The sequence below is a fragment of the Protomyctophum parallelum genome (genome assembly GCF_964188405.1).
Source record: "Protomyctophum parallelum genome assembly, chromosome: 20".
In the NCBI taxonomy this organism is placed as follows: domain Eukaryota; kingdom Metazoa; phylum Chordata; class Actinopteri; order Myctophiformes; family Myctophidae; genus Protomyctophum; species Protomyctophum parallelum.
Window position 1 is genome coordinate 10,089,119 of NC_139718.1, and position 17,978 is coordinate 10,107,096.

The 17,978-nt window shown below is 44.5% G+C and overlaps 1 protein-coding gene across 4 annotated transcripts in view; it reads right to left on the minus strand.

Moving 5' to 3' along the window:
- The window catches only part of asap2a (ArfGAP with SH3 domain, ankyrin repeat and PH domain 2a), an 81,586-nt gene that overhangs the window by 43,813 nt on the left and 19,795 nt on the right, over window positions 1-17,978 (minus strand). For all 4 annotated transcript variants that reach the window (XM_083792003.1, XM_083792002.1, XM_083792001.1 and 1 more), the window contains exon 2: window positions 11,060-11,132. In XM_083792003.1, coding sequence (XP_083648129.1) covers window positions 11,060-11,132 — 73 coding nt within the window. The remainder of the gene's footprint in view (window positions 1-11,059; window positions 11,133-17,978) is intronic.

A 17,978-nucleotide genomic window follows, 5' to 3' on the forward strand; every position in this document is an offset into this window, starting at 1 on the left:
TGGTTAAGATCTGAGACCCTGTCTAAACCAGTGCTTCTCTGAGATCCTGTCTAAACCAGTGCTTCTGAGACCCTGTCTAAACCAGTGGTTAAGATCTGAGACCCTGTCTAAACCAGTGCTTCTCTGAGACCCTGTCTAAACCAGTGGTTAAGATCTGAGAACCTGTCTAAACCAGTGGTTCTCTGAGACCCTGTCTAAACCAGTGCTTCTGAGACCCTGTCTAAACCAGTGGTTAAGATCTGAGACCCTGTCTAAACCAGTGGTTAAGATCTGAGACCCTGTCTAAACCAGTGCTTCTCCAATATTGTCATGTGAAGGACGCTCATTACTGATGTATTTGGCCACGGACACCCATTTGAAAAGATTTAGTATCAGGGACCCCCATAGGTTGTTCTCAACACGTTGTATCGCAACACTTTGTACAGTAGACCGGCTATTTTCGCTTAGCCAAAAACAATTGGGTGTCTAAGCTGTTTCCCATTTTGCTAGAGACCGCCTGGAACCCCTCAAGAAACCCTATAGGGTTGTCCGGACCACATTTGAGAAACGGTGATCTGCACCACAGTTTTGTACAGCCGAAAAGAGAAATTCCATGTTGTTGCATTCAGTAACACAGCTTATAAACTACGTAGAAACTGCTGACCAAAAGTTTAAAGCAATATACAGTTCTATAGCAACAGCATTATCATTCGGACTTTTTTCCTCTTTGAATCACTAATGATTTCAAAGCCCTGCTGTGACATTTCCAATGGCTGTGTGTGATTAGTTGCTCAAGGCTCCTTTATGATCAATATTAAATATGTATACGGACAGAGGGGGTTCCAGGAGGTCCCCGGGGAAATGCTTGATAAGTGAGGAACAAAATGGACCCTTGTCGTTCGGTAACTCTGACACTGTACAAATGGAACCAAATGGACCCATTCTCAAGGGTTATCGGGATCCATATGATGCAAACCAAACTGGGGGACCTTGAAATTAAAAGGTTTTAGAACCACCGCCATAGGTACATGTCGCCATGATGTACATGAGCGTGACATGTGTCCTGCGTTGAGTCCAATTAATTCACGGATAGGTTAGGCTAGCCGATTTCCTTTAATGCTCTCAACGCTGCGCCAGGCAGCAGATAACGGGCTGCTGCGGCAGAGCCCGGGGTGGAGGCACGACGGAGCACGAGGGGATAAGGTTACCATGACGACGGCTGGCCTTTCCCAAGAGAGAAGTGTCATGCAAGAAACATTTCCAGAGAGAGAGAGAGAGAGAGAGAGAGAGAGAGAGAGAGAGAGAGAGAGAGAGAGAGAGAGAGAGAGATAGAGAGAGATGCACAGAAATGTAAGGAGTCTGAAGACAGACAGACTTCTACAGTAATACACCTGATGCTACGCCATGACTAAGCTTATTATCTCCTCTATCTCTCTCTGTCCACACACACACACACACACACACACACACCCTCCCCCCGCTCTGGGCCCAGAGATATCCATCATATTAAATAGGAGAAAGTTCAAATCCACCGAGGCGCAACCTGTGCACCTCCTCTCCTCTGGCGGTACACACCTGATCTATGCCACGAAATAATACCGGGACAGTGAATCTACTCTGAGTCTCATTAACCCTGAGGTGGGGGCGGGGCTGGACAATGACAGAATGCACTTGAACCACCGCCAATAAAACAAAGTGGATTATATTTCCTTTTTGTTACTCGATTCCACAAAGCTACGTCATCATTTAGATGATTTTCAGACTGGACAGAGCTCAGCTCAAGGACATTATCGTCTTCTCTGCACACAGCGTCGGTTCCAAAGCAGACGGTTCCTTGCCACACACCACCCGGTGCCGACTGTTTACACATCAGCTCTGGCTGCTTAGTTGTGGCTCTGCTGGGGCGCCGGGCCAACGAGGCGGGGACCTCCTTTGTTGTGTTTTGAAGTGGCACATGAGAGCGCCGAGCGCTGCTATTCAAAGCCAACAAACACCATACAGCCCCTCAAGGCTGACGAGTGACGAGTACGAGTGTGTGTGTGTGTGTGTGTGTGTGTGTGTGTGTGTGTGTGTGTGTTTGGTTGTAATATGACCTAAACACAGCACATATGCCTTATATAAGTCTGCTTCGTTATATTGCAACACATCCCAGAGCGCACCGCGCGCCTTGAAGGCTTGAACCACAGAAGGCTGTGTGATACGCTGGGTGGCTTCATACAGCAACGTGGCAGACTAACCATACAGTAGACCATACAGTAAGTAAGAACGTATGTCTGACTGACTCTCGTTGGGAAGACGTGTTCGACTATGACAGTTGGCGACTGGTTATCATCCATCCAGCCAACATTGTTGTATTCTGATTAAAGCTATATCTCTGCCTGTAGCATAACATAAGATAAAATAAGATGGCCTTTATTTATCGCAGGGGGATAATGGGACCTCATATAGGATATAGGGTGACAAATGGGAAGGATATCAATATTCCAGTTCTATGAATGATGGTGAATGTCTTCTCTTCAAGTGAGCATGACACCATTTAGTTCTGCTTCCAAAAAATAAGAAAGAAAGAGTGTGTGTGTCTGTGTGTGTGTGTGTGTGTGTGTGTCTCTGTGTGTGTGTGTGTGTGCGTGTGTGCGTCGGTGCGTGTGTCTGGCTGACCGAGAGAGAGAGAGACTGACCATGAACAATTGCAATGAATAGGGACTCAATTTCCCTTAATGGGTTAAAAGGGAGAATAAATGCAGCAGTGCTTCACAGAGTGTCTGTAGAATACAGTTGGACGTTGAATTGGGATATGTATGAGTTAACCATAGACCTTAAGCTAACAAGCACATGACGGAAGCCCAGTCAGTCAGTGGTACACATGGTGATAGAGTGGGACAGAGGAAGTGGAGGCCAGGCTGCTATCTGGTGATTACACTGTGTGTGTGACTGTGTGTGTGTGTGTGTGTGTGTGTGATGGGAGAGACAAATATAGAGACAGGCGGACGGAAGAAGCTGGAATAACAGCAGTTAGATAACCCCTAGCAGAGGCCAGAGAGCTGTTTGTCTGTCTGAAGATGTACTGTATGTGTGCGCACGTCTGTCTGTGGAGATGGAGAGACAGACAGACGTGTGGTGCGATTAATGGGACATTGGCATCAGGTGGACAGACAGTAAGTAGACTGTCCTCTCTATGTGCTCCTGTCCTCATTTATTGTGTTCTCAAGTCCTGCGTCTGTGTGTGTGTGAGAGTGAGTGAGTGAGTGAGTGAGTGAGTGAGTGAGTGAGTGAGTGAGAGAGAGAGAGAGAGAGAGAGAGAGAGAAAGCAGAGCAGACACCACTGAATCCAGGGTTGTGTTGATGGCAAATGTGTGTGCTGTGCTGCTGAACACTGCATAATTCACCAGCCACCACCATCCAGGAGGATTGAGTCTGGCTCAGCACAAAAGACAGAGAATTCACTGTTAATTTAAGGTTTACATCTTCAGTTCATAGTGAAACGAACAAAGAATGTGTTTTAAAAATGTGTGTGTGATATTTCAGAGTCAAATGAACACCTTGGATTTGGCTGTGAACCTGTACAGGTGTATTGAGTTCTGTGTAGGTACAGTATACAGAGAGAACACAATGTACCCCCAGAGCCTTCACTGGTTGTTGTTATTATGCATTCTAGCAACGCTGGAACAAGACAAGCTCTCCCAGACTTCTCTTCCCATCCTACTTATCTCCATCTCTCTCCTCCATCACATTCTGTGTCTGTAGCTCACTCCCTTCATCCGTGTAGCTGTCCCACCCTCTCCAGTGGCATGACCGGCATCTCATCACCACCTTCCCCCCACCATCTGACAGCCAGTGGCAGAAAGTTACTAAGTGCATTTACAATAACCCATTTTGACCCGAGATCAGATTCTAAAAATGTCTTCTACATCCTGACAGTTTTCTGAAAAAGCTATGTTTCTATGTCAGTCGTTCTTCGATTTTTCAAAAATAGCAGACCTACAAGCTCGTAGCGCGCCACTCGGTGGCGCGCTATGAGCTTGTAGATCTGCTATTTTTCAATAGCTAAATCATAACATAATGCTAACCCCAAAAGGGGTTCCCGGCTCCCGCCCAGAATGGGTATACTGTACTTAAGTACAATTGTGAGGTAATTGTACTTCTACTCGACTACATTTCGGATCCAAATATTGTACTTTTACTCCACTATATATTTTTGAAAACGTTACTAGTTACTTTTTTAGATATTATTACCGGTATTACAAAACATACATTAACCACTTCAGCCCGTATAGCCTATACATTTCGGTCAATTGAAAATAGCCAATCTACAAGCTCACAATGCAAGCTCGTACAGTACGTAGATCTGCTATTTTGAAAACATTATTAGGCCTATTCATTTGAAAACTTTAAATGGGACGTTCTGCACAAGAGTACAAACTTTTGGTAATTCAAGTACATTTTGAAGCCAATAGTTTTGTACTTTTAAACGTAAGTAAATGTTGAATTCTAGACTTACATATGTAAAAGATAAATGAATGGCCATGCATTCAAAATATATGTTATCTCGCACGTACAAGATATTATCTTGTCCGTACAAGATAATAATTATCTCGTACGTACGATAGTTGTGAGCTTGTAGATTGGCTATTTTTGAGGCCTCATATACCCAGCTTTCTGGGTTTGTGTAAACACAAACATTGGCTTGTGATTCGCTGATCACCCCATAGCGATGATTTGATTGGCTGAGCAAAGTACATAATATTGAAGATAAAAGTGAGGGCAGAAAAGTGACGCCGCCAAAAGTGATTGGCCGGAATTACATTTTTGATGATTTGATTGATTGATTGAGCACGGAATGTGATGTATGATGATGTATGATTATGTATGATTGATGATATGAGCGCCCCTCACTTCACATGAGGGGCGCTCATGTGAAGTCCTACACCAAAATACAGGATATAGGACTTAACCCCATATGAGGCCGATTCTAAAAAAAACTCCTCCTAAAACCTAACCTAAGGTTTTCTGAAAACCTTCAAATTCTTACAAAAAATAATAATATATATATATATATATATATATATATACTAGAATTTCGCCGCCGCTTCGCGGCCGCTCATCCCAGAGTTACGTTGCCGCGCACTATAGGAAGAAGGAAATTGTGGGAGTTGACTCCACATGTAGTAACGGATGGGTTATTAGTTATTATTATGTGTCCTTATTAGTGTAGTGTAGTGTAGTCAACACGTTATGGCTCATACACACTGCCCGGTATTTGCTACGATTATGCTGTCGGGGAGCATTTTTGGCGCTGGCCGACAAAACCCCTGATCTGACGTTAAGCGGTGCCCAAAAGTTATAGATCACAAAGGGTTTGCAGGTAGAGCGCATGACATGGCCCTAAAAATATATATAATTTTAATATAAAAAACTATTTTTGCATCTGCCGCTTGAGATGACCTGAGATGACTTGATTGATTGACATAAAAAAGCTCAAACACACAATGCAATAGTTGTTGTTGTGTACAATCATCAGTAGAAAAGTCAAATCCCAAAAATAAAAACCCTACCATTTCCATTTCCCCACCTCTATTTCCCATTCCATGTGCGTTTGTCTTATAGTTTCTCTGGCCTCTGTACTACTGCCACCTACCGTCCATTCATTGTATTACACAGTGGGTGAAAAAAACACACCCCTTAAGACTAAACCCGACCCATCAGAGGTGTGGCTTCCAGATGTACCTTTGACATGACATTTTGTATGTATGTGTGTGTGTGTGTGTGTGTGTGTGTGTGTGTGTGTGTGTGTGTGTGTGTGTGTGTGTGTGTGTGTGTGTGTGTGTGTGTGTGTGTGTGTTTCGATGTGCAGGGCGTTGCTGAAAATGAGCACCTGTGCTCAGCTACTTCCCTGGGTAAATAAAGAAAAAAAAAGAAAGAAAAAAAAAAGAAAAAGAGAGAGAGAGAGATCGTGGCTTCCAGGCGTGCGTGTGTGTGTGTGTGTGCAAGCCAGGCGTGCGTGTGCGTGTGTGTGCAGGCGTGTGTACTCGGCAGTTGGCTGGCAGGCGAAAATAGCAAAAGTGATCCGTGTAATCGTAATATTTAGGAACAAACAAACTACTGACAAAGTACAATGTTGATGTAACTAAGAGATTGGCTGAGTGAGTTATAGTTTAAATACAGAGATTTAGAAGGAATAAGCAAAATCGTGAGGCTACAATTCCTCTCCTTCGTCTTCCTTGTTTCTCTTCTCCTGTAGATCAGGATCAGATTCTGACTTCTGAGAGCTAGTGTGGGCCTATTAGAAGACAGAGCAGTGTTGCCAGGTTCGCGAATTGTAAGCGAGTCGTAGTGTGTGTTGAATGGCATTTGAATGGCATTTGTGGGCTTGTGAATGAATTTTCTCACATGTAATTTGTGCTCACTTGCATAGACCTGGCGAATTTAGCGTGGTGAAAGGGCAACAGTGTTCCGGGGGTGTGGGTGCTTCGGGCGATAATGTTTGTAGTAAACAAATGCATTGCCGCCGTGAGTGTGGACGGGAGGCATCTTTGGTGGCACTGCAATGATCATTTTTTGGCGGGTGGTGTCGAGTGTTGGCGTTGGGTGCGATAGGAGGAGATAGGTCCCGAACACTGCGAAGGTAAGTGTGTGATGTCACTGCCGTGTGAGTGTTTGGGGGTGTAGTGTGTAAGATGGTGTTGAGGGTGTTGCAATAGCGATGTAGCTGTTGTGGCTTTGGGTTTCTTGCCATGTGTTGGGTACAAGTTCTCTAATATTATAATAGATATATATATATGTTGCTGAGACAGAGGTGTATGTGACACAGAGGGCGCAGCCGGCATTAAAGGTAAAACAACGTATAGGTAGTGCCAGGTCTAAACGGGTTAAGGAAGGAATATTCGAGTAACAGTATCGAGTATTCAGTATCGAGCCAGACAGCTTATGGTCTTGTGGGATCTCTTGAGTAATGTGGCAGTCAGACCCAGCAGCACCCTGTAACGTGTCCCATTAGCGTGTCCCATTAGTGTGGTTCCTGACGCAGATGAAAGCTGAGCCTTAAGACTCACTCACACACAGACAGCACAGATCCGTCTTCCACAGTGCTTCCTCCACAAGGGGCAGTGATTCATGGAAGCTGTGCAGTTTATTTTCCGATATCCTATTCGACCGTGTCTGTTGAATAGGATAATCATTGCATATTGGATTTTTTTCTTTTTACACTTTACTCTCTAACAGGGCTCGACAGTGCGACTAGGTGCTCGCATTTGCGACAAAAAATATCACTGTGCGAGTTGTAAAATTTAATTTGTAGCACAGGTGCGACTATAGGATTTGACCGTTCAATCGTGATAAAGACAAGGCTCTGTCTACAACAAGTGCACATTCTATAGTTGCGGTTCTATACCTAAATTTATATTTCTGAACGGCGGTGTCGTTCGCCAAAAAGTGCAGAGCTACAAGCTAACAACATGTCGAGGCTCAATGCGGCGTTTATTTGAAGATCTGTCCCTTTGCTCCCACCGCCCTCCCTGTGTTGCTGCTCAGTTCTCTTCCCCGTCAGCACACACAAACGTGGGTGAAACAGCGTGCAGCCGCGCACGTAAAGAGTGCACGTGCGCACGCACATGGAGTGGACGGATTGATTGATATACCAAAACAACCCTTGCTTAGCACCTCGCTTACAAAAGCGTGTGCGCAGCAGCGCAATATTACGAATGACCGACCTGACTGGATATATTATTAGTCAGTGGCTAGCTCAGGTCCATAACTCTAAATGCAACGCATTAGACTAGAGCTATGGACCAGAGCTAGTCAGTGGCCTCACTGGCCTGCATAACGAGCAACGTAAAAAAGGCAAAGATCCCCCCCACCACCTCCTTCCACCACGCCGAGGTGTAGCCTATATGTCCGATGTTCTGTCTGAACTGAAGCAGTCAGAGCCAAGGAGAATCTTACAATACTAATTCACCATCAAGTAGCCTCTGCACTAAATGTCACATGATAGAACAGCAAGATAAAACCAGATAGTCTGTCCATCCATTCATAAAATGAATTGATTATCTATCTATCTATCTATCTATCTATCTATCTGCATACCAAACTAATAGTCTATCAGTATAAAAATTTATTATATAGATTATATAAAGACATATGATATCCAGATGAATATCAATATTGGGATCATTTCTGAAAATATATTGTGATATAATATTTTGCCATATTGCCCGCCCCTACCTCATATCACTTTATTAAAGAAAAATCACACCTGTGTGAAGTGAGAGGCACTCTTATCATCATACATCATGGATCATCATACTGGCCAATCAGAATGCCTGTTGCCTGTGATTGGTTAGCTGATTTGCTCGTTTACATATGACGTAAATTGTCCTTTCAATGTCAATGTCGTTTAATGTTTTGATGTTTAATTTATGTCAAATTTAGCGGAATTTTGACCTAATTCCTCCGTTCATTGTCAATGGTAAATATTGAGACGTGTGGGGACTAAAGCTGTATATAGGAGGGGCTAGCGCCCCTCAAAAACACATTATTTGATAACTTTTCATCGTGCTCCTAAAATAATTTGTGTGCTACTAGATTTTTCAACTTAGGCGCACACGTGCCACTTGGAAAAATGCTAAGCGTCGAGCCCTGCTCTCTAATTATATTATTTGTCACTTGGTCTTTAATTGACCATATATTACTGTATGTGATCTATCACTTCTAGATTTTTAGCACTGCAAAGAAATTAACCAACTAACCATTGACCTGAGCAGTAGAGAGTACTCTCTACTGCCCCATCTGGCGAACATCATTTGCTGTTCATATATTCAGAACGGGTAAGGACTAGTTGTATATAAAATAAAATAAAAACGTTTCTCTGACCCTCCAATAAGATGGACAATACAACACAAAATGATACTCATTCTCCATTTCATTGAGATCGCACACTGGGCAGATTCGATCTTCTTCATCCAACCCAACATAATGACCCGTTTCAGCCATCATAGGACACAGCACACACAGTGACATGATTTCTGTCTTTCTCTCAAGCTTTGTCTCTCCGTCATAATGACCTACCCTACACTAATAGTCAAACGTATGGCCAAAAGGACACAAGGCAGATAGCTTAGTGATTGTATTCAAAACAGTAGCAGTCTTCCTAAATGGCCGTAGATAAGAGTTAATAAAAGCTGGCGACAGCCTCCCTTTAAGAAAATGGCCCTAAGTGCAACGTGAGGCACTAACAGTGTCGTCCCCAAGGACGGAACGTCGTCTGTTGTCGTTTCTACTCTAAACACAAGATACAATCTCGTTCGGCGTTGTTTAGGACCTTGTCGGAAAATAGATGCCCTTCTATTTAAACCTAGATAAGGAAGTTTGTCCATTCTGAAAATATGTTTTAAATGGTGAGGGACACTTGCGATTCTCAAGCAGATGAACCCAACCTAGCAGCTAACCTCAGCGGTTCAACAAAGTCATTTTGTGTTTGAACTTAAGGCAGTTCTTTTGATAGCCAATGAATACATGAGTAGGCACACGCGCACAGACACACGCACACAGGCACACGTGCACAGGCACACGCAAAATGGCTTGTTTTATTAGGATGAAAGAGAGGCTACGTATCACATTGCAACCAGGAAGAGAGGAACGCGATATTTGAAAACGCATTAGCTCACCATGTAATGGGAAGTGAAAATATGAATGTGACTATAGAGAGATGAACATATATAGTGTGCATGCCATTGCCATGTAGTGCACATAAATCACACACACACACACAGTCACACACACACCAGCTGTTTCTCCAGGGGTCTGGATCAGACAGCTGTCCCCCTGGCCTGGACAGAGCCTGCACTGTTCCCAGAAAAGACATGCTCAGCACATTGTGTAGAGGGTTGAGCCCAGTGCCTCGCGCACGCGCACACGCACACACACACGCACACGCGCACACACACACACACACACACACACACACACACACACAGCAGGATTCTGTGATGCAGGCTAAACAAAAGGGGCTGGAAACACTAGAATTGAGCATGGCGAGAAAACACAAACATGAGCATGTGTATACACGCACACACAGACAGTGACACACGCACACACACGCACGCACACACACAAAATGTCTATGCAATTAGTCACAGTCTCAGTAGTGAAGGCTCTATTGGGTGGCTTTATTATCATCAAAGTCCAGCCATGTTAGTGACGTATTGAATGAATGGCTCAAAGTCTACTCTCCGGCCATGTTAGTGACGTATTGAATTAACGGCTCAACGTCTATTTTCCGGCCATGTTAGTGACGTATTGAATGAATGGCTCAACGTCTCCAGCCATGTTAGTGACGTATTGAATGAATGGCTCAACGTCTCCAGCCATGTTAGTGACGTATTGAATGAATGGCTCAACGTCTCCAGCCATGTTAGTGACGTATTGAATTAACGGCTCAACGTCTATTTTGCGGCCATGTTAGTGACGTATTGAATGAATGGCTCAACGTCTCTAGCCATGTTAGTGACGTATTGAATGAATGGCTCAACGTCTCCAGCCATGTTAGTGACGTATTGAATGAATGGCTCAACGTCTCCGGCCATGTTAGTGACGTATTGAATTAACGGCTCAACGTCTATTTTCCGGCCATGTTAGTGACGTATTGAATGAATGGCTCAACGTCTCCAGCCATGTTAGTGACGTATTGAATGAATGGCTCAACGTCTCCAGCCATGTTAGTGACGTATTGAATGAATGGCTCAACGTCTCCAGCCATGTTAGTGACGTATTGAATTAACGGCTCAACGTCTATTTTACGGCCATGTTAGTGACGTATTGAATGAATGGCTCAACGTCTCCAGCCATGTTAGTGACGTATTGAATGAATGGCTCAACGTCTCCAGCCATGTTAGTGACGTATTGAATTAACGGCTCAACGTCTCCGGCCATGTTAGTGACGTATTGAATGAATGGCTCAACGTCTCCGGCCATGTTAGTGACGTATTGAATGAATGGCTCAACGTCTACTCTCCGGCCATGTTAGTGACGTATTGAATGAATGGCTCAACGTCTTCACCGACGGGAACGCGACGAGAGGAGGACTCACCCAGACCAGACGTGTAGATGGCCTTCACAGACTTCTTCATCTTGTACAGAACACTGCGGTCCACATCTAGAGCCTGGACAGAGAGACAAGAGGACAGACAGAGACAAAGAGACAGAGGAAGGGAGAGAGACAAGGGAAGGGAGAGAGACAGAGGAAGGGAGAGAGAGAGAGGCACAGAGTTAATCATGGTTACGTTAAAGTTTTACACAAAATGAACTGCATGGATAATATATCTGTTGATTACGTTCATATGTTTTGCTGTAAAGGGAGAGGTAGTTCTTTGAGATCAGACTAAAACAGCAAAGGACCCCAATGGAAAAAGGCCATATAAAGGACCAAAAAAGGCTTATCCTTTTGTATAAAATTGTACCTCATAGTATTCAATCAATCAATCAAAAGACATGAGCACCGAGCTGGTATTTTGTCATTATAGGAAACACTTGGAACAGTCACTGTATTGTGTTGAGTTTTGGTCCATTACAGACTCTATGCAGGCTTGTCTAATGAGCCTCTACCAATACAGTAAAACCTTATGAAATCATAACAAGCATGTATGACTCTGTTTGCGGTGCAGGTAGTGTGTGTGTGTGTGTGTGTGTGTGTGTGTGTGTGTGTGTGTGTGTGTGTGTGTGTGTGTGTGTGTGTGCTCGTGCGTGCGTGTGTGTGTGCGTGTGTGTGTGTAGTGTACTGTCTGCAATCCGTCTGCAGGTGATGCATTATTCAGAGAAATGTTAAGAATAAGCCTCACGTCTCCAGTCTGCCAGTGAGAGTATAGACACGGGTGTGTACTGTACGCTGTACTGGCGCGCACGCACGCACACACAGTGTACAGTGTACACTGTGTGTGCGCGTGCGGACAGCTGAGCAATGAAACATTTACAGCCAGCTACTTTCTGACTGTGTTTTTTGTGATCTGCTTCCGTACATTAACCCAGACTCATGGCAACTACTAGGCCATGCAGTGTCTCTAACACCGTCTGAGACAATGGAGCAGTATATCCCTTTTTCTTTTAATTATTTTTATTTTTTATTCACGTCCTCACTGTTTTTTAATGTCGTTGCCTTATTTTATCTGTTCTTATCTTTGTACCACTGCCTTCTCCTGATTTGACACTGCGTTATTGTCCTATTGTTTTAACTGCATGCCTGTTTTAATGCTGTTTTGTTTTGCTTTTGTTTTTATTATCTTTTCTGCTCTGTAAAGCACCTTGAGCTACATTTATGTATGAAAGGTGCTAGATAAATAAAGTTTATTATTAGTATTATTATTATTATCCCTGGAGGCTGAGGAGGAACTCGGGGTGGGTGGCTGGGGAGATTACTTTGTGGACTCCACCAAGTAGATCTACCCCAACCCGGCCAGACCAGGCGCCACTCGCTCTGCCTCCGGCCTCACCACTTCAACAGACTCACACAGAGATCACATCCCCTGCCTCTGGCCTCACCACTTCAACAGACTCACACAGAGATCACATCCCCTGTCCGGCCCTCACCACTTCAACAGACTCACACAGATCACATCCCCTGCCTCTGGCCTCACCACTTCAACGGACTCACACAGAGATCACATCCCTCTGTCCGGCCTCACCACTTCAACAGACTCACACAGAGATCACATCCCCTGCCTCCGGCCTCACCACTTCAACGGACTCACACAGAGATCACATCCCCTGCCTCTGGCCTCACCACTTCAACGGACTCACACAGAGATCACATCCCTCTGTCCGGCCTCACCACTTCAACAGACTCACACAGAGATCACATCCCCTGCCCGGCCCTCACCACTTCAACAGACTCACACAGAGATCACAGCCCCTGCCTCTGGCCTCACCACTTCAACAGACTCACACAGAGATCACAGCCCCTGCCTCTGGCCTCACCACTTCAACAGACTCACACAGAGATCACATCCCCTGCCTCCGGCCTCACCACTTCAACAGACTCACACAGAGATCACATCCCTCTGTCCGGCCTCACCACTTCAACAGACTCACACAGAGATCACATCCCCTGCCTCCGGCCTCACCACTTCAACCAAGACTCACACAGAGATCACATCCCCTGCCCGGCCCTCACCACTTCAACAGACTCACACAGAGATCACATCCCTCTGTCCGGCCTCACCACTTCAACGGACTCACACAGAGATCACATCCCCTGCCTCCGGCCTCACCACTTCAACAGACTCACACAGAGATCACATCCCCTGCCTCCGGCCTCACCACTTCAACAGACTCACACAGAGATCACATCCCCTGCCCGGCCCTCACCACTTCAACAGACTCACACAGAGATCACATCCCCTGCCTGGCCCTGGACAGTGGAGTGGACACACTGGAAACAAGGCTAAACAACACAATGGCCCCCCCATTCTGTCTCAATACACACAAGCACATGCGTGGTGCACTGCACACATGAGCCGCACTCCCCCCTTTCTTTTTTTTTTTTTTTGCGGCTTACGCCTTTTATTGATTTTTGAAGGGACAGACAGTAGGCTGACAGGAAACGGGAGAGAGATGGGGGGATGACATGCAGTAAAGGCCGTGTCGGGTCCGGGAGTCGAACCCGCGGCACACTGCGACTGGATTACCAGTCCGGTGCCCAGACCGTTACGCTACGGCCTGGGCCACTCCCCCCTTTCAACGGCAGTATAGCTGTGATGACAGAAAACATATCTAAGTCCATAAATCTGCTCTGTATTAATATCTAAAGCTGCAAGTGGTTTCCACGATCTTACGATGCAGGCAGGGGCCATTCAGCACCGTTCTCCCTGGGGTTGTATTTCACACAGAGAGAGAGAGAGAGAGAGGTTAGAAATAGAAAGAGGGACACAAAGCTTAAGCTAGAGACAGACGGAGGCAGGAGTGATGATGAGAGTGGATGAAAATAGAGTGTGTCAAAGAGAAATAACCAAGACAGTGATAATTGACTGTGTTGCTTTCTGGGCGAGGGGAACTCAGACATATACACAATGAGAGAGAGACAGAGACAGAGATAGACACAACTAAGTGCTGACAATGTGCTTATTCACTCTTCTCTCAGCGTTGACAGGGTACCGTTACGCAGACCTCGCCACCTACTCAGAGTTGGAGAGTTGGAGACCTAGAGTCAGGCCGGTGGAGTATACAGTTACACTGGACTGATTCAGTAGAGATGAAAGATTGGAGGGGCAGGGGGAGAAGAAAAAAAAGCCAAATAAAAGCAGGCCTATGAAAGAGCCATTTCAGGAGACGACCTAAACGTATAGCTCATAGTGGGCCAAAGTTCGCTTCATTTCTTTATTTTTCTACCAAAGCTCAGTCGTGGGGGTGCAAATCCTGCCGGCACCGACATCATTGGATAGGTCTCTTACATGTGACCTCTGACCTTTTTTTTTTACCCCAAACTTTACCATCTATTTGGGGCAGTCAAAAAGTTTCATGAACGTTTTCTTACTAATAAACAAACACAATTATTATAATATGCGTCATGCAAGACTGCACGCATTGCTGTAGAGTTGGCAGGATGTATATGGCAATAGGCCACACGAGGAACACTTTGATGCAGAACTTTAACACCAGTCTAAATTACGCTAAAAGAAAATGCAATTTAAAATGTTTACACACATGTACAGTATATTTCAACCCCCCTTCGACAATCACTCTCCAGGACACAGGGCACTAGAATTTGGTTGTCTAGGGCCTAGGCCACGTCTGACCATTGCTTTGAGATAATAAGACAGTGTAGCAGCACTACAGTATTATAATGGGTTACGCCTTCAGTCTGTGTTGTTGAGAGACTTCCACTCCTACATACTGTACATACTGTATGTCCATGTGTCTGCATCCTGCTAGAACAACCATCCATATCTGGATTCTTTGTTTCTCTGTCTCGAAAAACCCAATTATTAACAGCTCAGACATCTTGATGACAAACAGCAGGTGATTTGTAATCCAATATACAGTTGGTGTTTCTTACAATGATAACCATGAACAATGAGCTGTCATATTGAAGGAGATATTACTAATTTCTTGTATGAAATGTTAGCTATTTGAACCATGTAAAATAGACAAACTAACAAACTAAAATCCTACAATAGCTAGACAGCGAGTCAGAGTATAGAGAGCAGATGTTTGTCAGGCCAGGTCAGGTCTTTTGCCTGGTGACGACTGAACCTCTGAAGTGGATGACTAGACTACTAGCATCTACTTGTCCCTCCACGTATAAATGTAGGCCTTACAGCATTGCGGTTTCAGCTCCATAACCTCCTGTTAAATGACTCATGTGTTGCACATCCTATTATCTCATTAGCTCTGTCTGGCTCAACCAGGCCCTCCCGAGCCGTGTAGCTCGGACCCCACACACAGAGAAAGAATAACCCCTTCTTAAACAGCAGCCACCCACACTACACATGGCTATTGTTAGGTCATGCTTCCACCACAACCCCGTTGTGCACAAAAGGAAAAACAGAAAACAGCCATTGCTTTGCAAACCACAACAGAGCTACAGTATAACCGCCACACACGACCACGCGTACACTTTTAAACGGTAACCTGAGATAACTGCCGAGTGTGGATCTGATACCACCTTGTACTGCTCTCTACATTAGCTCCTCTGGGCAGTGGGAGAAGCAGAGAAGGTACTTAGAGCTAAATCCTTAAAAGCCTTTGTGCTGACATCAGGGCTAAGTAGCAAGGCCAACCAGGGAGGGTTTCATATAAAGTCCTCACGGCAGATCTCCCCATTGATTTCCTCTTGAACACTGGCTTTGGGTTGAATCCTCCCTCTTGGTACAGAGACTGTACTGTGGTAGAGATTGTAGGTCCTTCTCAGGACATTAGATTACAGTAGAATTTAGAAATAATTTTGTTTATAGTTTTGGCATTGTTGTGGAGAATTAGAACATATGCTTAAGAAAATGTCTGTTTAGTTATTATGACAATGGAGCCCAAATTATATGGGAAACTAACCCATATATGACCCATATTAGAGCAGGGAATTGAAATTCACCGATCAGATGACCGATATGACGGCCGATAGTGAATTATTTTCCACCAATATGACCCAATAAACAAACTAACAAAGGGTACTCAGAAAGCTGCTTTCTTATAGAAATAACATTTAAAATGATGTAATAAAGATTTTATGTTGTCAAATGTCAACCAATGTTAGGAATGAACACTGTTCCATTCCAAGGCACAGCGTTGTCTGTATGTCTGTCCGTTTTATGTCCTTTGGTCATCAACCTGACACACACGTCATGTGATCAGTGACATCACAAAGATGTACTGCCAAAAAGTAGCCAATCTTTGTGATGGCTAAACAAAATAATACTGTACATAATATTAATTTGGGGTTCCTTAATTATAGTTTGAATAATAATTAAAAACATTTGGAAGCAAGCCGTAATAAGCAACTACACTTTCACAAAAAAAATCTAACCCAGAAAGCCTGCATGCCGCCAGCCGCAACTACCAATATTTACAAGCACCTTTACAGAAAAACAAGCCTGATGTCGGTTTAAATAATAAGCAGGCAACACTGGCTGCTTCCAGATCTGCACTCCACGTGCAGCTGGGCCCTGCGGCAATAGCATGATTGTTCTCCTGAAAGTGAGACGAGCCAAATGGACCGGAGATTTATAGCACTCGGTTCAATTCATGACTAAAGCCTTCAGTGCATATGCTGCATACATGATCTCGCCAACACTGCCTTGATACCGCAGATCAGCATTTTCTTTTTTGGGGGGGAGGGGGGTATTGTGACACATTCTTTTTGTTACATTTTAACCACAGAAATCTTGTAAGGGGGTCCCTCGTCCCTGGCACAAAATCTTTTCAGATGCAGGTTCCCATATTTTGTACTAGTGCTACCGATTATGTTATGGTTCTCTACACAAGTGGTTCTCAACCTTTTCAGGATGTGAACCCCAACCAGATTCATATTTGAACATTTTGAAGTGGGACCCCCCACCCAGATAAGCACCTGGAATTGTAGAAGTTGAGGCATTACATTTACCGTAGTTTGACTCGGTTTTCACAGATAAACATTACGAAAATAGCAGATCTACAAGCTCACAACGCTTCACGTAAGCTTGACTAATTATATTATTTGACAATTTGCAGTCGTCTTTCTCAGCTTTCTTTTTTTTTTGGGTATAAATTAGGTCTTTAAAGTCCTTAAATTGTTACTTCACTGTCACCTGGGGACCCTCAAAATGGACACACAGGTTGAGAACCACTGCTCTACACTCACCTGTATGTGTGTTTCATGACCCTTACTGTGGTGCTGCTATGACAACTGCATGTCCCTCAGGATGAGTAAGTGTGCCGTGTGCCGTCTATCTGCTACCTGCTAGCTAGACTTACAGTAAGTGCAATACACACATACACATCACCTCACACAACACAACATTTGAAAGGGCCGCAATGGAAATGAGCCACTGGCTTTTTGGCATTTTATTCCATTTGATAATGGTGTGACAATGTATGTATTTTGTTTATTATCAATAAAGGAGGTCTGACACCAGAAAAATAAATATAACTACTCCTGGTCCTACTACAACTAAAGATAATGTAATACTAAAACCACAAGGATTTACCGTCATGCTGGCTAATTGGAAGATCTACGCAAAGTGCTTGACCTCCCCATTATACGACTAATCAGCTTCTAAATCAATTCCACCGGCACAGCTGGGCGTACACGCCGACGAGGACATCGGAGCTCTTATCGACCACAGGGCCATAACACAACACATATAGCCACCCACCCAACCACACCACATACGTAGGCACATACACCCCTACACAGAAAAATCCTCCGTGTTCATTTGACTCAAATGCACCCTTAGGGAAACACACAACCCCCACGAGCTAGTATCACGCTTCGGCAGGTCTTTTCAATCTGTAGAGAGTGCTCTGTCAGGGAAAGGGGGCAATAC